Below are 26865 nucleotides of genomic sequence, written 5' to 3'. Positions count from 1 at the left end.
TTATCTCCCCACATTCCTGTTAGATAGGTTAGGCTGAAAGGCAGTGACTGGCCCAAGGTCACAGTCAGTGAGCTTAATTGTGGATTTGAACCCTGGTTTCCCACATCCAGTCCAACACCCTAAGGACTGTACCACAACAGTCGCTCAACCTATGGATAAACAAGTGCAGTAGCAATTGGGACTGGATATATTCTGATTTGCTTATCTCTAGCAAAAGCCCACCCTTGAATACATCACCCATCAAGAGCCCCCACAAATATGTGAGGCACCGCTACAAAGCAGCATCACAGGAACTTACTCATTAGGTGGAGCACCTTCATTAAGCTGTTTACGCTCTGTAAAATGACTAGTGATACAAAAGTGAGATATGGATCTCATGATTTGTCTGACATCTTGGGTTTGATGAGGCCGACAGTTAAGGGAAGTTGTAACTGTGCCACTCACCATTCCTGGGGTGCCTCACTTCCGATAGGAGTGGCCAGAAGATGGGTATAAAGAGGATCTCTGGTCCCCAAGCTCATCATTCGAATCCATTGAGACTTCTCCATCGTTCCAGCACATCTGCTAAACAAGGTAAGCTCAATGCTCAGATCCTCCTCCTTCCTTTGAATGGATGGAGACATCTTCAGCTATGCACAGATGGAACAATAATGCTATTTGGGTTGGAGGCTGCAAAGGGTTGATTTGGGTTCTTGATACAGTGTGAAATTCCTTCCAATCATTGGAGGGAGAGGGACATTTTTCTTGATGCAAATAAGAAGTGGAGAATCTGTTGGGAGTTCTTCCTTTGTTCTCTGGGTATTTGCTGCTAAGGTTTGGGGTGAAATATTGGTGCACAGCGTAGCTACTGTATCCACAAACATGCAGAAGCTTGTTGTAATTGGAGTTGGACGATGGTACTTGAGCAGCAGAGGTCACAGCAGATGAATTGGTATGTCCTCCCCAACAGCAATGCTTGAATGATAGCTGCAGCTAAGCCAAAGTTTTCTTCAAGGCATTTTAATCCTTTTAAATTAAAGGATTAATCTGTCAGACAAAAAATTCACCGAGGAATTGTTTCCGGCAGAGGCCTTATACATCCATGCACAGTTTGCAGGGCCAGACCTGCTTAACTCGTGTAGAGGAGCAATGTTATCCCATTATCTGACCTCCATATTTACACCAGATAAATGGTTTGGCTTGTTAGCTTGCAGTCATCCAGGGAAGCACTGAGGAAGCAGATTCAAGGAAGAAAGTACAGGAAACAGCTGAAGCTAGCGATTCTGAAAGTGGTCAATCAGTGTCTGAGTTCCATCACTGCAAAGCAGGAACAAAATAGAAAAAAAGGGATACAGGACAATACAGTCTGAGAAACATGGCACGTCAGTGAGTAGTCTAGATTACAACCTTCCGCACCAACATGGTTATGTTCTACATGTGGGGAATTCTTTTGCACTGGGTAGATAAGTTTACATGACAGCTAGAATCATATCCATCCATCTACCTACCTACCTATAGCTCTCAAAATTTGTATGCTATTCAATTGTTTGCAAAATAAGGTAGTTATTTTTTAAAAAAAGGAAGAGTAAAACTTTCCAGGTGTTTTTTTAAATGAAAACATTCAAAGGATAATTAAAATAACCAATTAGCTAAAAGCCACATTAAACCATCATTGTTTCTCAATAGGCTTGATTAAACAAAGATATCTTAGCAGGGGCAGAAAATACTACTGCAACCTGATATCAACTGTCAGGAAGTTCTGAAATGTGGGTGGTGGGACACGAAAATATCAATTTCTTAGAAATGTGCAATGAGTACCATGTGGCATCTGTAAGAGTGCCAGTTTCAGAGATCAAAGTGTTTAAATGAATGGACATTTATGGAGAAAGGAAACTAGTCCTGAACTGTCTCTCCTTCCTGATACACACACAAACAAACACACACACACACACACACACACGCACACACACACACACAAACATGTGTTCAACCATGTGATCCAACACACTGCCAATCGCCCCCTGTACTCCCTGGTGCTGCAGCCTGGACACAAGTTGACCACCATGAGAATGAGGCCCTTTGAGAAATGAGCATTGCAGCCAGCAGTGTGCATTAACTATGCTTTCTCCACTTTCCAGGTCTAACGCACCACACCAAAGCCGAAAGATGAGCAAGCAAAGACAGAGCAGGGGTGGCTGTTGCTGCTGCGGCAGTTCAAGGGGTGGCTGCTGCTGCTGCTCTGGAGGTGGAGGATATGGCGGCGGCGGACAGTCCGGCGGAGTCATTGTTATACCAAGCGGAGGTGGATATGGAGGTGGATATGGAGGCGGCCAGCAAAAGATCCCAATGGTTGTTGGTGGAGGATCTGGAGGGGTTTGCTGCGGAGCCAGTAGCGGTGGCGCAGTGTGCTGTGGATCATCTGGCGGCAGTGGCCAGTCTTCTGGGTGTTGCGTTGGAGGTGGAATGGGTGGTGGATATGGAGGTGGATATGGATATGGCCAGCAAAAGATCCCCATTGTTGTTGGTGGAGGATCAGGAGGGGTTTGCTGTGGAGCTAGTGGCAGCCGTGGTGGTGCAGTATGTTGCAGCTCGTCCGGCTCCGGTGGCGCAGTTTGTTGTAGCTCATCCGGTGGTGGAAGCTCAGGTGGGGTTAAGGTGATTGGAGGAGGATACGGTGGAGGAGGATACAGTGGCGGCAGTGGGAAAACCATTGTTGTACCTGGTGGAAGCAGTGGTGGTGGCAGTGGCGGAGCTGTCTGCTGCAGCAGTGGCAGTGGCGGAGCTGTGTGCTGCAGCAGCGGCAGTGGCGGAGCTGTCTGTTGCAGCAGCGGCGGATCTGGTGGTGGATACTCACAGACCAAGTGCCCCATTGTCGTCCCACCATGCATTGGGACAACGAAGCAGGTCTGCCCATTGCCAAGCATCAAGTAAAATGCCGCATTTGCCAAGCAGCCCAAGAAAAGCTGACTTTGCTTCCTCGCATCAGCATCCTGACAACGACATGTTAAACCCAGGACACTTCTGCATGTTGCTTTCTTTGCCCTTTCATTCTTCAACGGCATTTTATGTTTGCATGTTCAATATGTGACTCATTCTTCAGTGTAACGTATGAATGTGTGTGTATTTGTGGTGGATGGGAGTTTCCTCATCCACCCACCCCTGCTGATTTCCTTGCTTCAATTTCCCATAATGCATGGGAGAGAATAAAACTTATTTCAAAATCAACACATCTGCAGTATCTTCTTCCATCACCCCATTGCCATTGTCATAATTCATCACACCTCCATGGTTTCCCCAAATTTTCAAATGTTGCTGCATATTATAGTTATTCCACACCTTATCTTCAACACAATTTTCTCAGATAAGATCTGTTTTTCTTATTCAAAGCATACTTGTGTTTTAACAAGTTCACAGTAGGTTTAAAAAAAAGAAATAATCTATGAACATTTCAGGGACGTGGGTGGCGCTGTGGGTTAAACCACAGAGCCTAGGACTTGCCGATCAGGAGGTCGGCAGTTCAAATCCCCACAACGGGGTGAGTTCCTGTTGCTCCGTCCCTGCTCCTGCCAACTTAGCAGTTTGAAAGCACGTCAAAGTGCAAGTAGACAAATAGGTTCTGCTCCGGCAGGAATTTAAACAGCATTTCCGTGCGCTGCTCTCGTTCGCCAGAAGCGGCTTAGTCATGCTGGCCACATGACCTGAAAAAACTGCAAACAAACGCCAGCTCCCTTGGCCAATAAAGCGAAATGAGCACTGCAACCCCAGAGTAGGTCACGACTGGACCTAATGGTCAGGGGTCCCTTTACCCTTTACCCTTTTTATGAACATTTCCTACAACTCCTTAAAGTCTGCCTCATCCTTACCTCTAATTCTACTTGTTAAACTTGCCAATTCTGAAAAATTCCATCAATTTCAGCTGCCAATCTTCTAAAAAAACAAAAACAAATCTTTACTTGGTACAAAAAGGAAGACAAAGAGCTGACAAGTTGGAATCTATAGTGAAAGAAATCCATAAATGGAGGACTACCACAGAGAATATCCATTTCTCTCAGAGGTGGCAGGAAAAGGAGGGTGTCAGTTGATGATCTCAGTGTCTGTGTAGCTGCACATGGGGATAGATGGGGTGTTTTAGATGGTTCCTAAGCTTTATAAAATTGGAACCAACCCTGATGGATTTGAAGGAACCTTTCTACTTTGATCCAGTTCCAAATTCAGGAAGTAGTGTAAGGGACACACACAACTCAGGCAGTTTCAATCTATTCCACACAGGAATGTCCATCACTCAATAACACAACGTGTGATAAAGGAATACATCTGGATGTTAAAGGTCAGTGGAGCGGCTTTCACTATAGGGAACTCCCATCAACCCTAGACAGCAGTGGTTATTGGTCCCCAATGGGACTGGTAGGGCAGAAGGCTGGGAAGCCTCCAGTAGATTGTGTCAGAGTCAGTCAGGAACAGTCAATTCATCCTAGTTTGGTCCTCTCTCTCTCTCTCTCTCTCTCTTGTATATAATTTTTATTAAATTCTCTGTTTTACAATTTAAAATACTCATTTTTACATCCCTGAAATATCAATGACTTCCCTTCTTCTCTTTCCATGGTTCATTTTACATATCATAAATCCCTGCATATTTTACAAAAACAATTCAGTATTTGCTTATTGCATACCTCAAAACTTGTTGAATTCATCTTAATGCTGCCAACGTTTTCAGCTGTACACAATTATTTCCCATATATTCAATAAACGTTTTCCAATCTCCTCTAAATGTACGTTCTTCTTGTTCTTTTATTATATATGTTAAGTCTGCAAGTTTTGCATATTCTGTCAACTTAAGTTGCGATTCTTCTTTGGCTGGGACCTCGCTCGTTTTCCATTTGGGGTCTAGCAAAGCATGGGCTGCAGTAAGGTGACAGTAAAGGACCCCTGACAGTTAAGTCCAGTCGCGAAAGACTGTGGGGTTGCAGCACTCATCTCACTTTACTAGCCGAGGGAGCCAGCGTTCAGCTTCCGGGTCATGTGGCCAGCATGACTAAGCCGCTTCTGGTGAAACCAGAGCAATGCACAGAAATGCTGTTTACCTTCCCGCCGGAGCGGTACCTATTTATCTACTTGTACTTTTTGGCGTGCTTCCAAACTGCTAGGTTGGCAGGAGCTGGGACCGAACAACAGGAGCTCACCCCGTCACGTGGATTCGAACTGCCGACTTTCCTAGTGGCAAGCCCAAAAATAACCCTTTTTGACACCAGGGAATTTCTTTTTTTTTTATTATTGTTAAATTTTTTTGAATACAAATGCACAAATAATAAACAACCTTACGTATATCATAACGTGGTTTCATCACTTCTTTGGACTCCCTCACGTCTCCCGCTCCCATTTACATCGTAAAAAGGTTTTTCCAAGCAAATTATCAACTTGTTTAGGATCTTATATCCACTCATTTAAATATAATCTAGCAATTCTCCAAAAAAATTATGTTTTCTTTAATCTCACTTATCATCAAATTCAAATCTAATTTAGTGGTGGCCAATTTTTTATAATCTAGCATCCTTCTTAACATTCAACCAAATTGCAATGTTTTTGTAAATACGTCTTAAATTTCTTCCAGTCTTCCTCAATCCTCTCTTCTCCCAGGTCTCGGATTCTGCCAGTCATCTCGGCCAGTTGCATATAGTCCATCAGCTGCATCTGCCACTCTTCCAGTGTGGGTAGATCTTGAGTTTTCCAGTTTTTAGCGATGAGTATCCTTGCTGCCGTTGTTGCATACATAAAAAATGTTCGGTCCTTCTTTAGCACCTTCTGGCCGACCATACCCAGAAGGAAGGCCTCTTTTTTCTTAGTGAAGGTATACTTAAATACCTTTTTCAGCTCATTATATATCATTTCCCAGAAGGCCTTCACCTTAGGGCATGTCCACCAGAGGTGAAAGAATGTTCCTTCACTTTCTTTACATTTCCAACATTTATTATCCGACGAATGGTATATTTTGGCAAGTTTAACTGGGGTCATGTACCATCTATATATCATTTTCATTACATTTTCCTTCAGAGCATTACATGCGGTGAAGTTCAGCCCAGTGGTCCACAACCTTTCCCAGTCCTCAAACATAATGTTATGCCCAATGTCCTGTGCCCACTTTATCATAGCCGATCTAACCATTTCGTCTTGTGTATTCCATTTTAACAGCAAGTTATACATTCTAGATAGTACCTTAGTCTTTGGTTCTAACAATTCTGTTTCTAACTTCGATTTCTCCACCTGGAACCCTAACTTTTTGTCATTTTTAAAGACTTCTTTAATCTGAGCGTAATGTAACCAGTCTCGCACTTTATCCTTCATTTTCTCCAAACTCTGCAATTTCCAATTGTCTCCATCTTTTTCTAATATTTCCCAATATTTTGGCCATTTGGCCTCCATATTGGGTCTTTTTCGGGCCTTAGCTTCCAGAGGCGAAAGCCACCTCGGAGTCTTGTTTTCCAATAAGTCTTTGTATTTTGTCCAGACATTAAATACTGCTTTCCTAACAATATGGTTCTTAAAGGCCTTATTGATCTTAACCTTGTCGTACCATAAGTATGCATGCCAACCAAAAGCATTGTTAAAACCTTCCAACTCCAGTACGTCAGTTGACACCAGGGAATTTCAGTCTGAATTATTCCCGACAGAAAGGACTCCGGGTTTTAGGGGGAAAGTACTTTTACAGTGGTACCTCTGGATACGAACGGGATCCGTTCTGGATCCCTGTTTGCATCCTGAAGCGAACGCAACCCACGTCTGCGCAGGTCACGATTCGCCACTTCCGCGCATGCGCGTGACATCATTTTGACTGTCTGCGCATGCGCGAGCGGCAAAACCTGGAAGTAACGCGTTCTGTTACTTCCAGGTTGCCACGGAGCGCAACCCGAAAGCACTCAACCTGAAGCAACTTCAACCCAAGGTATGACTGTAAACATTTTTTTTCCCTTCAATTCATTATGGATCATTTCCAAATACTCTTTTACCCTTTTACGAGTTCACCGCATATAAAAGATCGTGCTAGTTTGGTCCTCATTCTCTTCCTTGTTGTGTCCTACAAAGATGGCACTGATGGCTAAGGATGAGGAAGCTGATAAGCAGGACAACGCCCTGGACTTGTAGGCAGACATGTGGGAGACTACAGAGACTGAGGTTGGTAGGGCAGGTATGAAATTTACGGCATGTAATGCCCTAAGAGAGAATATTATGAAAATGATATACAGGTGGTACATGACACCAGTCAAGCTTGCAAAAATATATCATTTGCCCGATAATGAATGTTGGAAATGTAAAGAAAATGAAGGTACATTCTTTCACCTTTGGTGGATGTGCCCAAGGATTAAGGCTTTCTGGGAGATGATTTATAACGAAATGAAAAAGCTATTTAAATATACTTTCTTGAAAAAACCAGAGGCCTTTCTCCTGGGCATGGTCGGCCAATTGGTGCTAAAGAAGGATAGAACTTTCTTTATGTATGCAACAACAGCAGCAAGAATACTCATCATGAAGTATTGGAAGACACAAGATCTACCCACTCTGGAAGAATGGCAGATGAAGGTGGTGGAGTATATGGAACTGGTGGAAATGACTGGCAGAATCCGAGACCAGGGAGAAGAGTCGGTAGAAGAAGATTGGAAGAAATTTAAAGTCTATTTACAGAAACACTGTAAAATTAAGGAATGTTAGAGGGAGGTTGGAATGAAGCTAAGTGGTTTTAGCAATAATGTTGTTAAGGGGACGTAAAAATGGATTGTTAACATGTAAAAATGTAAAATTATAATTTATTATGATAAAGTATCAAGATAAATGCAAAAAGGGTAAGAACTTGCTGAAACAACTATTGAACTAGAATACAAAAGAGGAAGGTGTGAGGAGGTCAGGGAAATAAGTAAATGAATGACAGGACATGGAAAGATTGAAATGTTTTTAATTGCTTTTTTATTCTTTTTTGTACTTTGTATTTTCCTATGTTTTCTTTTTCTCTTTTTTATTTTTGTAATCTCTTTGAAACTTTAATAAATATTATTATATATAAAAAAGAGAGAGACTGAGGTTGGTAGGGCAGGGTCTCATTCACCCACAGGGCACTTTACAATATAAAAACACACCATAATAACAATCTAAAACAATAACCCACCAAACATGGTTTGAAAGGCCATAAACTGTTTAATTAGCCAAAGGCCTGGGAGAAGAGAAATGTTTTAGCCTAGCACCTAAAGATGTTTAGCGAGGACACCAGGCAAGCCTCCCTAGGGATAGCACAACCATGATAAGCATGATTTAGAGTCTACATAGCTTATATTATTGCACTGCCCCTTTAAGAAACCTACAACATTCCCTGTGGGGAGAGTCAGATCCTGCTTGCAGATTTCCTAGGGAATCTGATGGGCCACTGTGAGGTTAGATCTTTAGGATCCTGGACTAGATGGGCCACTGGCCTGATGCATCTGCAGGGCTGTTCCTCTGTCCTCATCCTCTTTCTTCCAGCTGTGAAATGCTATTAGCCACAGTAGTTAAATAGGTTCAGATGAGCATAGGAACAGAGGAAACTGCCTTACACAGAGTTAGGCCATTGGTCCATTTAGTTCAGATTTCTCTACAGCGGTTCCTCAGTTTCAGAACAGTCCAGTTTCAGAACAATTTGGTTTACAAACTCCGCAAAACTGGAAGTAGTGTCTTGGTTTGGGAACTTTACCTTGGTCTAACTACGAAATCTGAATGGTGGAAGGGCACTGGCGGCGGGAGGCGTCATTAGGGAAAGCGCGCCTCGGTTTAAGAACGGTTTCAGTTTCAGAACAGTCTTCCAGAAAGGATTAAGTTCGTAAACCAAGGTACCACTGTATATTCATTTTCTGTCTGTCTCCAGGGTTTCAGGCAAGCAAAATTCCCAGTCCTACCTGGTGATTCTAGGGATTGAACCAGGGACCTTCTGCATGAAAAACACTTGCACACCAGCTAAGCTATATTCCTTCCTTACTAACTTCTCATGAAAGATAAGACAATCAGTGGCAACTGGTCACAATGGCTATGCCCTGCCTCCACTGTATGCCTCTGAATACTAGTTGCTAGGAACCACAGGTGGGAAGAATCATAAATAGAATTGCAGAGTTGGAAGGGATCCTGAGGGTCATCTAGTCAAACACTCTGCTATTTATTTATTTATTTATTTATTTATTTATTTATTTATTTACCTACCTACCACCCTATACCCAGAGGTCTCAGAATAAAATCAAAATATAAAACCACAAAATGCATAATCAAAATTAAAACATCAACCCAATAACGCCCCCCCCCCTGCAAAAAACAACAACAACCCTGCATTTTAAAAGGGCATGGTTAAAAAGGAATGTTCCACAGGGTCTGAAAGACGGAGCTGTTCTGCCTGGCCTTTGGGCTGGACTCAGTCTAACACCCCCCCTCTCATTTATTTATTTTTTGATGGAACCCCTCATATGGGATTTTGTATATAAATTTTCCCTTGGCTCTTTTTGCTGGCCCATGTAGGACCACCAATGGATAGTTGGCCCTGGTGAATATCTGATGTTTTCTCCCATTAGGGCTTTCATCTATGGGCTACCACTAAAATGAGGTTGCATTTTAAGCTGCATTTATAACTGTATTCTAACTTCTATTTTAATCAACTGTTTGTTTGGTTTAGTTTGGTTTGGTTTGGTTTGGTTTTCAATATTTTTACTGTATTTATATTCAGTGTTAGCTGCCCTGAGGAGGGGAGGGAGGGGTATAAATAACTTCTTCTTGTTGTTGTTATTTCCAGCAGATAACTTCTTGCGCCATTTTACATTGTGAACTGTCCTGCAATCTTCTAATATCCAATTCAATGCAAATTGAATAAATGACCCATGGGGTCCCTTCTAATTCTACAATTATATGATTCTTTACAGTGGTACCTCGGGTTACAGACGCTTCAGGTTACACGTTTTCAGGTTACGGACACATAGAAACCCAGAAGTACCGGAACGGGTTACTTCCGGGTTTCGGCGCTCGGGCATGTGCAGAAGCTTTGCACATGTGCAGAAGTGCCAAATTGCGTCACGCACATGCACAGACACGGCACTGTGGGTTGTGAATGCTGCAGGTTGCAAACGTGCCTCCCACACGGATCACATTCACAACCTGAGGTTCCGCTGTACTTCATTGTCTCCTTTTCCTTCTAGTGGCCAAAAGGAGGAACAACCTTCACCAACCAAGCGGTGGATGAAAAACGTACATCATTTCGCAGCTGAGGCTTGTCAGGAGTGGGAATGGAATGTCCCAGCAACCAGACAATGGTGCTGGCTTCTCATGTTTGGAATGCATGACTCATCCAGCTTCAGGCCAAACTGTTCTTGGATGTTCCACTCAGGTACTCTGTGGTGAGGTGCCAGGAAGCCACAGGCTTAAGTCGGGCATGTTGAACCTCACCTGTTGATGTTGAAGTTGGAACATCCCAGAATCCAGAAGCAATTGGCCAATGACACTCCAGCAGCTGTGATGCTAGAAGGCCAGAAGAAGACCGAGGAACTTCTTATTTCCAGGTTTGGAGGAGCATGCTGGATGCTCAGGCAGGAGGAGACCCATGATCAGTTAGTCACAACATCAAACAAAGCCCTGCATGCCCATAAACAGAGAATTGTTACTTGGGAATGAGGATAGATCTGTCAGCAAGACTATGGACATATCATCTTAATATCTATCATTGGGCTTCAAATAGGCATACTCCCTACCTAAGCTACATTCCTTCTCTATTAACTTCTCGTGACTGCTGGTCACCGCCTGCACAGTTGGGGACAATATGCCTCTGAATACTAGTTGCGAGGAATCCCAAGTCTAGAGAGTTGCTATTATTAATAAAAAATAATTAATTTTCTACGCCACCCTCTATCTGAAGATCACAGGGCACTTTACAATATAAAAATATATAAATTCATACCGCAATAATGAGCAAAAACAATGCCACCCAACAGAAATTTTAAAAGAACATCGATTGTGTAGTGAGTCAGGAGCGATGTTTTCAACTGGCGCCTAAAGAAATACAACAAGGGCAGCATGTGGGACTCCCTAGGGCTAGCATTCCACAAGCGGGGAGCCAACGCAGAAAAGGCCTGTTCTCAAGTTTGCTGCTCTCCGGACCTCTCGCGGAGGAGGCACATGAAGAAAGGCTTCAGATGATGATTGAAGGGTGTAAGTTATTTCACATGGGGAGTAGATGAACCCACTCAGCAGCTTCATGAAGATGTTAGACAGCATGCAGGATTAAACTGAACCCTAAGGAGCCCCACGGGACGCAGGTGGCACTGTGGGTTAAACCACAGAGCCTAGGACTTGCCAATCAGAAGGTCGGTGGTTCGAATCCCCGCGACGGGGTGAGCTCCCATTGCTCGGTCCCTGCTCCTGCCAACCTAGCAGTTTGAAAGCACGTCAAAGTGCAAGTAGATAAATAGGTACCACTCTGGCGAGAAGGTAAAAGGCATTTCCATGCGCTGTTCTGGTTCATCCGAAGCGGTTTAGCCATGCTGGCCACATGACCTGGAAGCTGTACGCTGGCTCCCTCGGCCACTAAAGCGAGATGAGCACCGCAACCCCAGAGTCATCCGCGACTGGACCTAATGGTCAGGGGTCCCTTTACCTTTACCTAAGGAGCCCCACAATGCCATAGCACCAAGTGCTGGTAAGAGATGGCACTTTAGAGATTGCTTACTCACGAGGTGTGTCGATTCTGAATTTGTAGACACATGCTATGTTGGCAATGTATGTGGCTGGATCCAGTACCTCCTCTGACATCTCCAAGGGCCCTTCAGCAGGTTCCTTTCCCTAGAAGGTCCTGGATACTGGTTTCATGGGATCCTGAATGCTACTCAAAGTCATCGATCTTTGTCAATGTGAGGTGTCTGGTTCATCCTCTGAGGATTCTGCGTCCAGTACCAGGTCAAGGCTAGGCATCAGGTTCTTAGGCTGAGATCCAGTGGAGTGAGAGGCCCAGGATTACCTAACACTCTTTCCCAGGTGTATATTCAACATCACCTTTACCCCCTTGTGTCTGGGAGACAGAACTGAATGTTTGGAATGGACGGGTCTGATATAAAATACGAGGAACACTGATTTTTGCCTTTGCTAAACTATTGCTGACTCCTCCAACTCCAGATTCCACACCACTCAAGCACAAACAGATATTTTAAATGCCATATTCTCTCAAAACAAGGAATACTTGCAATTTTCAAAATTTCAGAAAGTGGGGAGTTAAATTTGGATTCACCCCTTAGTCTGGGAGGTGCAGATCAAGTTGGTACAGATCAGAAGTCATGAAGAATCTCAAGCATTCACTCAAGTTTACCTCAAAAGTAAGACTGGAAGGAACAACACTGAAATGTATTGAAAAGCATTTTGCCTTCTGGCTTGTTATGAGCCAGGGAAACACACCAATTAAGTGAATCTTAAAGAAAAACATTCTGTTGGCTTCCTTGCCCAAGTGTGATGGTTTACTTGAGGACAGCAGTCTTTCAAACAATTGACCAATTTAGCTTATGGCTAGCTATATTTCCAAGATCACTTATAAACGCCATCTCCAACTCCTCGAAAGATTCCATCAACAGTGTCTCCAAAAAAATTGACACATCACTTGGGAAGACAGGCGAACTAATGCCAGTGTACTCGAAGAAGCAAAGATCACCATTCTTCAACATCAACTTCATTGTACTGGTCATGTTGTGTGGATGCCTGATTATCGTTTTCCAAAGCAACTTAAAAATGGAAAGCGGAATGTTGGTGGTCAACAAAAGACTCTCTCAAGGCAAATCTTTAAAAATGTAGTATAAACACCAACTTTCAGGCTAAGGAAAGTGATAATCAGCAACTTGGAAGGTTTAATATTCCAATAAACATCAATACCATTTTGGGGGAGGCCAATAAGTCAAGGGTGTGAAGGCATGTGTGCATTTTTGACATGAAAATATCACTGCAATATATGAATGTCATACAAACATAGCTGCAGTGTCACGAGAAACACATTTTTTGATGGAGGAACCAAAAAAACATTTGTGGAATGCCTGTGTGTACATGACATCTTCATAGAATCATAGAATCATAGAGGTGGAAGAGACCACAAGAGCCATCTAGTCCAACCCCCTGCCAAGCAGGAAACACCATCAGAGCACTCCTGACATATGGTTGTCAAGCCTCTGCTTAAAGACCTCCAAAGAAGGAGACTCCACCACACTCCTTGGCAGCAAATTCCACTGTCGAACAGCTCTTACTGTCAGGAAGTTCTTCCTAATATTTAGATGGAATCTTCTTTCTACATCTACTAATGGTCCAATTGAAATATCAGCACCAGGTGAGCGTAATATCAGTAGGAAGAGGGAGTTCACTGTTATTATCCCACTTGTCCTTCAAGTCAGATCTCCCCACCCTTTCACTGTCCTCATTCAACAGTATTATGTTGAAATATAGCCTGAATATATATAAACCTTTTAAACAAGGACCATTTATAAACATGGATCATAGGAATAAGAAATGATAAATAGTCTTCTACATCATTTGTACATCACAAAAATAGCACAATAAATTCGCAGTGATATCTGCAACATATTGTTCCTTATTAGTGGTCAATGTACAAGTTCTTCATTCATGGAGTTGCTTGAATTTTTTTAAAAGGAAAGCAGGGCAGAAACAGGATAGGACAGGGCTAACAGAAAGCATTCAACATTGCATAGCTGAAATGCCTAATTAGAATCCCTTGTGCTTCGATTAAGTATGAGTAATAGTCATTTTCCCTCTTACGTTACCAATAAAGCATTGTAATGATGCAATATAAAATGGAAACGATATAAAGTGTTGATAATATGAGGAATGTGGAAGCCGGGCTCAGAGAGAATTATTTATGTTTAAATTTAAATGTAGATCAACCAGGCAAAATTATCTACCACCACAAGTGTGTGGTCTCCGGCAGTGATGTGTGGAGTGCTGGCAACGTCCTGACCCAGGATGTTGGTTTTCGCCATGGGCTCAGCTGTTGCCCACTTCACTTTACACTTTGTTTGATTTTGACTGGAGAAAGCACATTCCCCCTGTGGGAGGTACCCTTATTGTGAGTTGAGGACCCGCCACCCGCCAGGGATAAATAAGACACAGGGACACATATATTTTAGGTTAAAGGGCTAAAGAAGGCCACAACTTTATTGGTTACAGCATGTGAGCAGTATTGGCTTAGGCATTGGATCAAACAATCTATACGTGACTCCACCCCGCTTGGCAGGGAGTCATTCAAAGGTTAACAGCCAGTGGGAGGAGCTTGTTGACGCAAATAAAACTGGAAGCTCCCCCTGATGTCACCGGGGGTCATACCATGGCCCTAGCCACCAACAGGGCATCGGACAGGACTCACGACCACCGGATTCCGACACATATTCCAATGCCTAACAGCCAATACTCAAAAGTCGTGACGAATTGCCACGAGGTAGGCAAAAAACCAAGAGGCTGGTGCTAATTCGCCAAATGGGTAAAAATTCCTACCAGCCCCCCCCCCCGGGCAACCAGAGCAACCAACCAAAGTCCAGAGCAAGGTCAGAAGCATAGATATTACCTAAGGGAGGGAGGGCGGGTGATCCATCAACTTCTGGGCGCACAATGAGGGCACAGGGCTGCCACGGCTGCTTAGATGCAGCTAAACCCCGCCCCCAAGTCAGCCCTATTGGTTGGCCTACAGGCGCGATGCAGCAGCCAGGTAAGCTGATGCAGGGGGCCGAAGACACCCCCTCCCGCAGACGCGGGTACCGGCTCCCACTCACAACCCCTCCCCTCTTTTAGGAGGAGAGGCTTTTCAGAACTAAGCAATTGGTGTGATTTAATATAGTACAGCATAGCAGAGTATGGCTTGAAGGATAGAAAAACAGAAGTCCTTCTTTTGCAAGAGGGGTGGTGGGAGGGAAAGAGTGGAGGGCTTAAAGGAATGCAGAAGTTGGAGATAAGGGTTGGGATGTTGGGAAGGGGGCTTGGGAGGAGAGGGCTGGGTGAAAGAGAGTCAAGGAAATGGGAGAGGGGTAGAGAAAGGACTGGATCTAGACACGTCAAAGAAGTGATTCAGTGAAACACATTGTAAACTCATACAGGGAAATCCAGTAGGGAAAGATGAGACTCCACAGCACCATCTGGTGTTACTGTGTTATATTGCATATACAGTGAATATAAAACACTTTTTATTTACCAATCTAGCTGAGTCCCCTCAGTGTTGGGTTAAAAGCTAAGCTGTAACCAGAATACTGTTCTCCTTGAGGTTGGTAAAAGTCACAAGTGAAGTGTGTCAGTAATATCTAGAGCAGTGTTTCCCAACCTTGGGCCTCCAGCTGTTTTTGAACTACAATTACCATCATCCCTGACCATTGGTCTTGCTAGCTAGGGATGATGGGAGTTGTAGTCCAAAAACAGCTGGAGGCCCAAGGTTGGGAAACACTGATCTAGAGGGTCTAGGATGTAGGACTCCACTTGGTGTGCTTTAGTGCTCTCCTCTGTTGTTATGCATCAGGTGTTTGTGAGATCTTTTGCTCCTGTTTTTATCCCACAACCTCCATCAGAAAGTTAAGTGTGTTCAACTTCAATTGCCTCTCCTTACTGCCATTCCTGAGGTAGGTCAATTCCAAGATTCTTGAGGAGATATGTTGTTTCCAGTCTATCTGCCACTTTGATCTGTGTTGATGATAAGATGGAAGGGAAAGTCATTAACACACAAACATGCACTAAAAAAGGGAGTTCACTATTATTATCCCACTTGTCTGCCAAGTCAGATTTCCCCACCCTTTCGCTGTCTTCATTCAATAATATTATGTTGTAGGCTGAACATCTGTATATTTTCAAGACTCACCTTATTTTTTTCAATTTTAAATTGTTTTGAACTGGGGTTTTTTAAAATTATGTAATATTATGTTTTAATATTAATGTTGTCTTTAAATTGTTGTAACCAGCCCTGTTTAGGGAAGCTTTTAATGTTTGAAATGTACTACAGTATTTTAATATTTTTTGGAAGCCGCCCAGAGTGGCTGGGGAAGCCCAGCCAGATGGGCGGGGTAAAAATAAATAATAATAATAATAATAATAATAATAATAATAATAATAATAATAATAATTATGACATGAAAGACAAGTATGAATTGTAGCAACAACAGCCACCTAGTGGATCAGGCCAAAGGCCCATCAAGTCCAACATCTTCTCATATTAGCCAACCAGATGCCCCATCAGGAACTGGCAAGCAGGATCTGAACAAACAAACACACTGCCCTCCTGAAATTTCCAGCAGCTGGTCTTCAGAAGCATTGTTGCCTCCAACCATGGAAGAGGACCTTGGCCATCATTGCTAGTGGATGATTGACTCAAGGTCACTCAGTGGGCTCCATGACTGAATGAGGATAACAACCCAGATCTCCCACTTCGCAGTCCAACATGCTGGCTCAAGAAGGTTTAGTGTCAACTGAAGGAGAGTCCCAGGAAGACCATGATTAACGCCAGAGTACATCAGAGTGTAAAAGCATGGCTTATGCAAACAAACCACATATGGCAGGAGCTACAAATCTCATCAGCCCCCAGCCAGGATGGTCATCAGTCAAGATGGTAGGAGCTGCAGTCCACGGACATCTGGCAGACATAACATTGGCCACCACTGTTTTATGGTATATCTGCTTTAGGAGTGGGAATGCCCCACACCTGAAACCATAGGGAGATGCTGTTGATCTGTGAAACAATACTGAGATAGATGGACCAGTGATCCAACTTTATAAAGCAGCTTTCTATGATCCTTGGAAGAAAATTATTCCAGCAATTCCTGTGATTCTTTTGATTGTCTTACCCCCTGGGAGTAAGCATACCTGCCCTGAGTTTAGAAATATTTCTTTGAACTAGTCAAGAATGCAGCACATCAGGCTCATAAATTTGTGGCCCATATTTCAATTAATGCACTGTTGTTTTGTGCCCTTGTTCTCTGTGCCTATATGTGGGCAAGACACATATGTAGGTCATTATTCAAGTTCCATTGTGGGTTGTCCTCCACCTGTGGCTTTTACTAGATGCATTACTGAGGGACAGAAGTAATTGAAAGCACTGACTGTGCAATGAGACAAGCTGAGATCTGGGATGAGAACTGTTATGCACATTCAGGAAAAGCAACATTTTGAGTCATAAATTTTCAAGGCATTTCAAGGGAAGAGGAAGCCATTATTTAGGCTGCTGAAAAGCATCCTGGCAGGCACATTGGGGTGAATGTTGACCAACAGGGCCATGGTGCACCTGTCAAGTTCATGCACTGAAGGAGCACATGTGGGTGGGGGAGGTTTTCCTTGAGCCTCACTGCATGGTCATAGTTGGCTCAGGAGTGGGGACATTGTCTTGCCTCAAGTCTTCTTTGATATGGTGGCAATGGTACTATCCACAGACAAGAGGTGGGCATCAGCAGCCTTAAAAACGTAAAGGGACCCTGACCATTAGGTCCAGTCCTGACCAACTCTGGGGTTGCAGCGCTCATCTCGCTTTACAGGCCGAGGGAGCAAGCATACAGCTTCCAGGCCAGCATGACTAAGCCGCTTTTGGCGAACCAGAGCAGCACACGGAAATGCTGTTTACCTTCCCGCTGGAGTGGTACCTATTTATCTACTTGCACTTTGACGTGCTTTCCAACTGCTAGGTTGGCAGGAGCAGGGACTGAGCAACGGGAGCTCACCCCGTCGCAGAGATTTGAATCGTGACCTTCTGATCGGCAAGTCCTAGGCTCTGTGGTTTAACCCACAGCGCCACCCGCGTCCCAAAATCTGCAAAAGATTTGAGAGCCACCACCTCTGAGACTTTGACCACATTGACACCATTTGTCTAAAGCAGCATGATATCACTTTAGACAGTCATGGCTCTCCCCTCCAATAATTCTGGGAACTGTAGTTTATTAATGGTGCTAAGAATTGTTAGGAGACTCAGTTCCCCTCCCAGAGCTACAGATTCCAGAGTGATTTAACAATTCTTCTTTCTTCACAGGAAACTCTGGGATTGTAGATCTGGGAAGGGAATTTATACTCAAAGTATAAATCTCTTTGTTTCTTTTTGTTGTCCTGCCATTACTAGAGGAATATCATTTACAAGAACATGAGCACCTGCAAACACTATGGATTTCACCAATACAAAATTGATTTAGGCAACAGTATTAGTACAAAGAAGAATATATCAGTGAACAAGCCCCACATCATATTCCTCAACAAGTCAATACCTCCAACATTTATCTGTTTTGGACAGTGGATTTCTATACAAACATTTTTGAGTCTAATATGCTCATAATGTTAAATTTTGCTGCATCAAACTCCATCTCAAGTCTTAGGAAATATTTCATATTCTTTAGATTCCAAAGCAACTTTCCATTGTTTAGGCTGTGTAACTCATTATAATTCCCTATTCCACACCTTTCCTTCCTGAACACAAACCTTTAAAAGACTCATAAAGCATTTAAAACTGTAGATTTAGCTTTCTGTAAGGATCCAATAATTCCCTCCATAGTGTAGGAGGTGGTGAAGTGCTTGAAGCAGACAGTCCATAAATAAACCCCAGCAAACATTGGTAATTGGAGATACAGTGGTACCTTGGTTTACGAACTTATTCCGTTCCGGAAGTCCGTTCTTCAACCAAAGCGCTCTTCAACCAAGGCGTGTTTTCCCATAGCAGTGGGGGACTCAATTTACAAAGGGAACACACTCAACAGGAAGTGAAACATGTTCTTATTCCAAGGCAAAGTTCACAAACCAAAACTTCTACTTCCGAGTTTGCAATGTTCTTAAACCAAGTTGTTCATAAACTAAGCTGTTCTTAAACCAAGGTACCACTGTATTTATATTTTACACTTGCCAGTCATTCCTCCAAATCAGGAAATGACAAAAAAAAATAATCATCTAAACAGCAGATCTAATGTAGGCATTTCATATTCAGCCCATTTCTTCCACATAAAGGCTGTCTCTCTCTTCAAATCTGGATTACATTTTCTGGATTACAAATCCAGAATTACAAATGGTAGCTATTGAGATATGCCAAATCTCTCTAGTTGTTAAAATTGAAAGTGGTGAAGGTCCAACAAAGGACCAAAGAGGGAGGGTTAAGTAAGCCATCTCTGAAGTTACCCAATCTGGGCCATTCATAAAAGAAAGCATTTGCCAATCATTTCTATATGCTTTGTGGGATATTTTTTATTCCATTTATTTATGTATAGCTTTTACATCCCACTTCTCCTCCCAAGAGCTCAAGGTTGTATGTAGTTCTCCCCATCCCCATTTTATGATCACAACAACCCTTCGAGTGATGAGCTTGATGACTGAGTGAGGACTTGAACCCTGGTCTCTCAGGTCCTATTCCAACACTCCAACCACCACACCACACTGGCTAAACTAATAAAATATAAAGCAATTTCTGGAATAACCTCCTTCTGTTATTGGCAGCTGCGTTCTCTCAAATCAAAAGGAAGTGGACCATTATCCCAAATTAACTTTCTACATAGCTCATTAATCTTTGGAAAATATGCTTGGGGGACATGCAATGAGCACAATACATATATTTTCGATGACAATGTGAATTATGTAAGCAAAAACTGAATGTCCTATCCTCTTACCACGTTCTCTTTTTGTTTTGTGGAAGATTGACATGAGTGCAACAGCACTCTCCCCTTCCGTGATTTCGAGCAACTGTTATTCAAAAGCATTAATGTGTGGCTGTGATCCCAGATCTCGAACTGAATTGGACCGGTTTTGATCAAGTTGAGATTCAGCCAGAGAAGGTTGAGGAAACCACAAATCGGCCTGGGTCAGATCATGTCCAGCTGAAGCGATTTAGGACTGTTAAACAGCAGGAGAGTCAGAGACTAAGAAACAGGCTGTGTCACCACCCTCACACGCTTAATTAGGGAGTCAAACCCTAATTAAAACTGTGTAAGACCCCCCTCCCAGTTTGGTTCAGCTTTGGGATCTGGAGGCTCAATCAGGCTCCACGTCATAACCGGGACTGGCACAGTTCTAATAATACCCAGTTAAATTGTACGTGTATGTTTCTTATTATCCCACTTCAGATTCATACTATATTAGAAGTAGCTTGACCTGCTATGTCTTTTTGAGGACATTAGGGTTGTCCGCACAATCTGTGTCCACACAAACAGTTGGTCTGCGCACATATATGTAACATTTAATTAGTACACAGGCAATGTATCTGTGTACACAGTTGCTGAGCCATACAAATTAGCAGGTGTACACTCTTTCACACAACAGGTGTACGCGTGTAGAAGCAGCTGGCACTTGCACCCTGTGAAATGTGTGGACATATCCTTTGTTTCAGAGAATCCAATGTTAGTCATATTCAGAGTATACCAACCAATATTAATGACTAAATTTATGCCCTCTGTTTTCAACAGGTTTAATCTAAGCAAAATCTAATAGGGTACAACCTAACGTGGTTAACAGCAAATCTACTTGCTCTTTTTTCTTTCTTAATGCAGATTAGCATAGAAATGGTAGGGAAGAGATTTGATTGATTAGTTGGTTACATCTATATCTCTCCTTTTTCTCTAAGGAGCTCAAGGTGGCCTACAAGGTCCTAACCCTCCTTATTCCATCCCCTCAACAGCCCTGTGAGGTAGCCTAGGCTGCGAGGTGGTGACTGGCCCAAGGCCACATTTACTGAGCTTCAGAGTTGGGTGAAGATTTGAACCCTGGTCTCCCAGGTCCTAGTCCGACATTCTAAATATCACACTACTGCTGTCTCTTAACTTATGGAAAAATAAGTGCAGTACAGTGGTACCTCGGGTTAAGTACTTAATTCGTTCTGGAGGTCCGTTCTTAACCTGAAACTGTTCTTAACCTGAAGCTAATGGGGCCTCCTGCTGCCGCCGTGCCACCGGAGCCCGATTTCTGTTCTCATCCTGAAGTAAAGTTCTTACCCTGAAGCGCTATTTCTGGGTTAGCGGAGTCTGTAACCTGAAGCGCATGTAACCTGAAGCGTATGTAACCTGAGGTACCACTGTAGTAACCAGTGCTTTTTTTTTTTTTTTTTTTGGTCTATTAAAAAGAGGTGCTGGAACGCACCACAAATACCACCCTCATTCTCTTAGAATAGCATTGGCACCCACCTGAAAGGTGCCGGAACTGAGTTCTGGTGAGGAAAATAAACCACTTTGGTAATTTGCCTAATTTGCCTGATTTGCCTAAACCTGTAGGAAGCCACGCTCTCTCCTAAAGAAAACCAGCCCTTGCATATGTCACCCATCAAGAGCCCCCACAAATATGTGAGGCACCGCTACAAAGCAGGAACTTACTCATTAGGTGTAGCACCTTCATTAAGCTGTTTACGTCCCATAAAAATAGCGAGTGATACAAAAGAGAGATATGGATCTCCTATGACGTGTCTGACATCTTGGGATTGATGAGGCCGGTTGTTAAGGGAGATTCTAGCTGTGTCACTCACCATTCCTGGGGTGCCTCACTTCCCATAGGAGCGGCCAGAAAATGGGTATAAAGAGGAGCTCTGGTCTGCAAGCTCATCATTCGAATCCATTGTGACGTTTCCTTCATTCTGCCACATTTCTCCAACGAGGTAAGTTCAAGGCTTAGATCCTTGATAATCTTCCTTCTCTTTAATGCACGGAACCATCTGCAGCTTTAACCAATATACTATTCATTTTGTAGGATCGTGGTGCAAAGGGTTGATCTGGATTCTTGATACTTTATAGATTTCCTTAAAATCAATAGAGGGAGAGGGTCATCCTTCTAGATTTAAATGAGGAACAGGAGAATCTGTTGAGAGTTCTTCTTTTGTTCTCTAGTCCAGGCAGGGAAAAACCTAGTGGTTGGCTAGGTTGCCCCCACCCAGGGCCCAGACTGTGGGTGCGCAAAATTTCGCCTCCGTTGGCGCTTCGGCGGACGAATCTGGCTGCTTGTACGGGCCATTGCAGGAAGCTTGTGGAGTCCCTTCCCCAGTTGGCTGGCAAAGCTGGTGGTTAGCTTATGCAGTGTGGCTTTCCATTACAGGGCCACACATCCTAGAATGCCTGCTTTTACCACACTCCACTCTCCCTGCTTGCCTTGAGAGCAGCCTTTCAGTTGATGTGCTGGCTGAGAAATGTCGGGAGAGCCTCTTAATTTACCATAGCCAAGTCGCTTTCCCTTGTTACTTTCCCGCTTCGGCCAATTTCCAGTACACACACACCATTGCAAGTTTGCCAGCGAGAAAGGGACCGTAGATTTAAGTGGGACGTTCTTCTGAGAAAAGTGTGGAATCTCAAATTTAGTGCCTTTCCGCTGGCATCTTGTCAAAGGTAACAAAGAGGCAGTTGAAATATGGCCAGAAGTTCTGTCTCTGGCTTGCCAGATTTAGGCTGCAGTCCTGTGTACCCAGTTTCCTGGGAGTAAGCCCCATTGAACTCTGTGAGGTTTGCCTTTGAGTAGTCATTTCTAGGCTTGTTCTGTTAAATGTCCCATTTGAGAGTCATTTATGATGACAACATGGTTTTTTCTTTTCATAAGGGCGCCAATACAGCTCCATACCTAGGGCACAAAGGAGCCCAGATTTGTTTCTGGGTACAGTGGTACCTCGGGTTAAGAACTTAATTCATTCCGGAGGTCCGTTCTTAACCTGAAACTGTGCTTAACCTGAAGCACCACTTTAGCTAATGGGGCCTCCTGCTGCTGCCATGCCGCTGGAGCATGATTTCTGTTCTCATCCTGAAGCAAAGTTCTTAACCCAAGGTAATATTTCTGGGTTAGCGGAGTTTGTAACCTGAAGCATATGTAACCCGAGGTACCACTGTATATGTATTTGCTGCTAAGGTTTGGAGGTGAAATGCAGGCATGCAGTGTAGCTACTGTATCCACAAACATGCAGAAGATTGTATTTGGGGGTGGGTGATGGCATCTGAGCAGCTGAGGTCGCAGCAAATGAATTGGTGTGTCCTCCCGAACAGCAGTGCTTGAATGATAGCTGCAGCTAAGCCAGAGATTGCATGCTTACCTGCTCCAAGAGACATTTTAATCCTTTATGATTATCAAGGGATAAATCTGTCAGACAAAGGTTCACTGAGGAATTATTCCCAGAAGAGGCCTTATACATCCATGCCCTGTTTGCAGGGCCAGACCTGCTTCGCTGGTGCTGGGAAGCCATGTCATTCATATTATCTGTCCTCCATATCTACACCAGATATATGGTTTGGCTTGCTAGCTGGCAGCCAACCAACCAGGTAGCACTGAGGGAACAGATTCAAGACAGAAAGTACAGAAAACAAGAGAGTTGAAACTAGGGATTCCGGAGGTGGTCAATTGGTCACTGGGTTGCACCAATTCAAAGCACAGGGCCAGGATCACCTAATGGAAGAATCCTTCATGGTAAGAATCCTTTGTTTCAACAGTGACTTTCATGTAGGGGGGACTGCCAAGTAACCTGAGAAGAGGTGGGGAAAATAATTTGGATCCTGGGGCAAGGCATGGAATCTGTGAATGAGGGAGGGGAAGTGGTCTGCTTGAAAAATGGCCCTGGGAAAGAAGGGCACACTAGGAAATAAACAGTCTTTTATAGTTAGTTGGGGAACAAGAGGGGTAGCGGCAGAGCTGCGGCTGAGGCACAGTTCGAGTGCAGGTGGCGGGATCTGCTGCTTGGCTGAATCCCAGTAGGGGGCAGTGTCTCTTCACATGTTGAGTTTCAGCTTATGGCTTTCTCCCCCCCCCCCCCCCGTTTTCACTTGGGTCAGGCTCCTTGTTCAACCTGCATCCTCTTTGTGACCATTACCCAAATGGCCTACCCTCCAGCATTCGTCAGATGAAAATATGGAGTAAGGTGGTGTGTTTGTGTGTGTATTTATGTATACATGCATGCATTCAACCATGTGATCCAACACACTGCCAATCACCACCTGTACTCTCTGGTGCTGCATCCTGGGCACAAGTTGATCACCATGAGAATGAGTGTGCATTAACTATGCTTTGTCCACTTTCCAGGTCTAACGCACCACACGAAAGCCAAAAGATGAGCCAGCAAAAACAAAGCGGGGGCAGCTGTTGCTGCTGTGGCGGTTCAGGGGGCGGCGGCTGCTGCTGCTCTGGAGGTGGTGGCGGAGGCGGAAGCTGCGGCAGAGGAGGATATGGCGGACAGTCCGGCGGAGTCATCATTATACCAAGCGGAGGTGGATATGGAGGCGGCCAGCAAAAGATCCCAATGGTTGTTGGCGGAGGATCTGGAGGGGTTTGCTGCGGAGCCAGTAGCGGTGGCGCAGTGTGCTGTGGATCATCCGGCGGCAGTGGCCAGTCTTCTGGGTGTTGCGTTGGAGGTGGAATGGGTGGTGGATATGGAGGTGGATATGGAGGTGGCCAGCAAAAGATCCCCATTGTTGTTGGTGGAGGATCAGGAGGGGTTTGCTGTGGAGCTAGCAGTGGCAGTGGTGGTGCAGTATGTTGCAGCTCGTCCGGCGGCAGTGGCAGCGGTGGTGCCGTTTGTTGTAGCTCATCCGGTGGTGGAAGCTCAGGTGGGGTTAAGGTGATTGGAGGAGGATCCAGTGGAGGATGTGGTGGCAGTGGGAAAACCATTGTTGTACCTGGTGGAAGCAGTGGTGGTGGCAGTGGCGGAGCTGTCTGCTGCAGCAGTGGCAGTGGCGGAGCTGTGTGCTGCAGTAGCGGCAGTGGCGGAGCTGTCTGTTGCAGCAGCGGCGGATCTGGTGGTGGATCCTCACAGACCAAGTGCCCCATTGTCGTCCCACCATGCATTGGGCAAACGAAACAGGTCTGCCCATTGCCAAGCATCAAGTAAAATGCAGCATTTGCCAAGCATCCCAAGAAAAGCTAAATTTGCTACCCCGCATCAGCATCCTGTCAACGGTATGTTAAATCCAGGACACTTCTGCATGTTGCTATGCACTTTCATTCTTCAATAGCATTTAATGTTCAATGTGTGGCTCATTCTTCAATGTAATTTATGAATGTGTGTGTGTGTGTGTTTGTGGTGGAGGGGTGTTTCCTCATCCACCCACTGCTGCTGATTTCCTTGTTTCAATCTCCCTTAATGCATGGGAGAGAATAAAGCTTATCTCAAAATCAACACATCTATGATGTCTTTTTTTGACACCTGAATTCCATTGTCATAATCCGTTTGGCACATGCCTCTTTTAAGTTCAGCTTCATTAAATTTGTTTACCACCTCCTGCTAAGGAAGTCCAAACATTATCCCAACCAAAGTTTTTTTTTTTTAAAAAAACAACCTCCCACAATGCAGTAATAAAATCACTGTCAGGAGCAGCTAGCTGGTGCAGCAGTTAGAAAAAAGTCCTCTCCCCCAGCACTAGAACTCATGGACATTCAATAAAGATGAATGTTGCAATATTCAGGGCAGCACAGTTAAAATCTGGAACAGAAGGCAAAGATGGCCAAGAACCTGGATGGTTTTAAAATTCATGGGAAAAATTTGTGGAGGAGAAAGCTACCAATAGTTGCTAGCCATGATGACTGTGCTGTACCTCCACACTAAGGGGCATCCATGTGTCTTGAGAGTGTGCCTCCTGGGTGAAGTTAATCCGCTGTGCTAGCAGCACCAAAGCGACCTCCCTGGCTTGCAAGCCAGGGCAGTGCATATTGAGGTCTCAGGCTGGCCAGATGACAAGACTCCCCTGTCTGCCTCACTGATGTGGTCCAAAGGAAAGGAGAGACTTATGTTTGGCACCAGCTTGGCTGCTAGAAGGAGGCATACTAGGCCCCATCCTATCATCTAAGGGACTCCAATCTGGATTTGTATAGGTTTTACTCCTTAGCCTTTTCTTCTCCCGAAGATATCCCAGAAGGCAGTGGAGGTTTAGGATGAGAGTTTTCCTTCTCCTAGATGGGCTACCTTGCCACATTGACCAGTTCCACCTCCCCCTCAGTTCCCTCTACAGCACATGCAGAAACAGCCTTCTTGACCACTGGACCCACTATAGGTCTCCTTCAGTCCATCTGCCGGAGCCTGTCTTTGCATGCAGGATAAGTCCCTAACTCGCAGAGGGATGGAGCACCAATAGCCACTCTCACCTGGTTTAGCCAGCAGTAATACTTCAGCTTCAGGGACCACAGATGTGCTGGAGTCCTTCTTGAGGGTTCCTTCTTGAGAGATCTGGGGAACTGTGAGAACAGGATGCTGGACTAGATGAGTCATTGGCCTAATCCAGCAGACTACTTTATGTTCTTCTGTTATGCTCTGCTCATGCTCTAGAAGTGAGTTGACCAGAAGAGTCTGGGCAGGGCGGGTCCAAAGGAAAAACCCACACATGCTCAGCCAGCTGGAAGATCAAAGCCAGCACATTCCAATCAGAGGTGAAGGAATCCATGATAGAGGAGAGGTAAAAGGAGAGGGAAAGAGCAAAGAGCTAGGCTATGGGAAATCCCAGCAACTTAGGAGACAGCACAGGGGGAAGGAAAAGGCAGCATGCTCAGTGTATTCATGTGGCACCAGGAAATAATAAAATAATAACTAAATAATTGAATTCAAACCCAGAAATTGTGGAAGCGAGCTGGAGAGTCCTTGTGGTTCATGAGGAGACCCTCTGCAGAGCCCGAAGAGTATGTCAGTGAGGGCAAAGGAAGCCCCAAAGAGACCTGAGGTGCAGCGGGGCTTTGTTTAGGCTGCTTCGCCTCCCCGCCTAGCAGCTGATGTGTGGGGTAGTGCAGCAGCAGCTGCTATCCTGCACATCCTCCAGCCTCCTGCCAACCCCAGAGTTTCAATTCTGGTTGTGAATATTTTTGGATACAGTATTTTTGTTATGGATTGAAGAGAGAGATGCAGAGAGGGTGTTTAAAGGGTTTTTAGGGGGTGCTCACCATTTTATGTGATTTCAAACTGGTCCTGTTAGCTAGGGATAATGGGAATTG

At 44.3% G+C, this 26865-nt stretch overlaps 2 protein-coding genes and 1 long non-coding RNA gene across 4 annotated transcripts in view; 2 read left to right on the top strand and 1 right to left on the bottom strand.

The window, feature by feature from the left end:
• LOC309330115 overlaps positions 1–26865 on the bottom strand; it is a 110512-nt gene that overhangs the window by 73993 nt on the left and 9654 nt on the right. The window lies entirely within an intron of this gene.
• Positions 455–3204, top strand: LOC309330005 (uncharacterized protein). The gene is made up of 2 exons (XM_081841389.1): positions 455–573; positions 2118–3204. Exon 2 carries the CDS (start codon positions 2146–2148, stop codon positions 2908–2910), a length of 765 nt encoding a protein of 254 aa, XP_081697515.1. The 5' UTR covers positions 455–573; positions 2118–2145; the 3' UTR covers positions 2911–3204.
• Positions 2083–25066, top strand: LOC309329992 (uncharacterized protein). Of its 2 annotated transcripts, none has more exons than XM_081841366.1 (2): positions 2083–2117; positions 23974–25066. In XM_081841366.1, exons 1-2 carry the CDS (start codon positions 2098–2100, stop codon positions 24776–24778), a joined length of 825 nt encoding a protein of 274 aa, XP_081697492.1. In that variant the 5' UTR covers positions 2083–2097; the 3' UTR covers positions 24779–25066. The 2 variants fall into 2 exon arrangements, with proteins under 2 accessions (XP_081697492.1, XP_081697493.1); XM_081841367.1 differs by lacking the exon at positions 2083–2117 and adding an exon at positions 21448–21580.

Source organism: Podarcis erhardii (genome assembly GCF_964252035.2).
Source record: "Podarcis erhardii genome assembly, chromosome: 15".
NCBI lineage: Eukaryota > Metazoa > Chordata > Lepidosauria > Squamata > Lacertidae > Podarcis > Podarcis erhardii.
Note: the sequence above shows the minus strand (reverse complement) of the source record. Positions and strands in the feature narration are given on the sequence as shown.

Excerpts from the sequence above, each read along its gene's own strand:
- LOC309329992 (XM_081841366.1), top strand. The coding sequence starts at position 2,098 with ATGCTTTCTCCACTTTCCAG. Across the intron at positions 2,118-23,973 it reads ATGCTTTCTCCACTTTCCAG|GTCTAACGCACCACACGAAA; the intron begins GTCTAACGCACC and ends TCCACTTTCCAG.
- LOC309330005 (XM_081841389.1), top strand. The coding sequence starts at position 2,146 with ATGAGCAAGCAAAGACAGAGCAGGGGTGGCTGTTGCTGCTGCGGCAGT.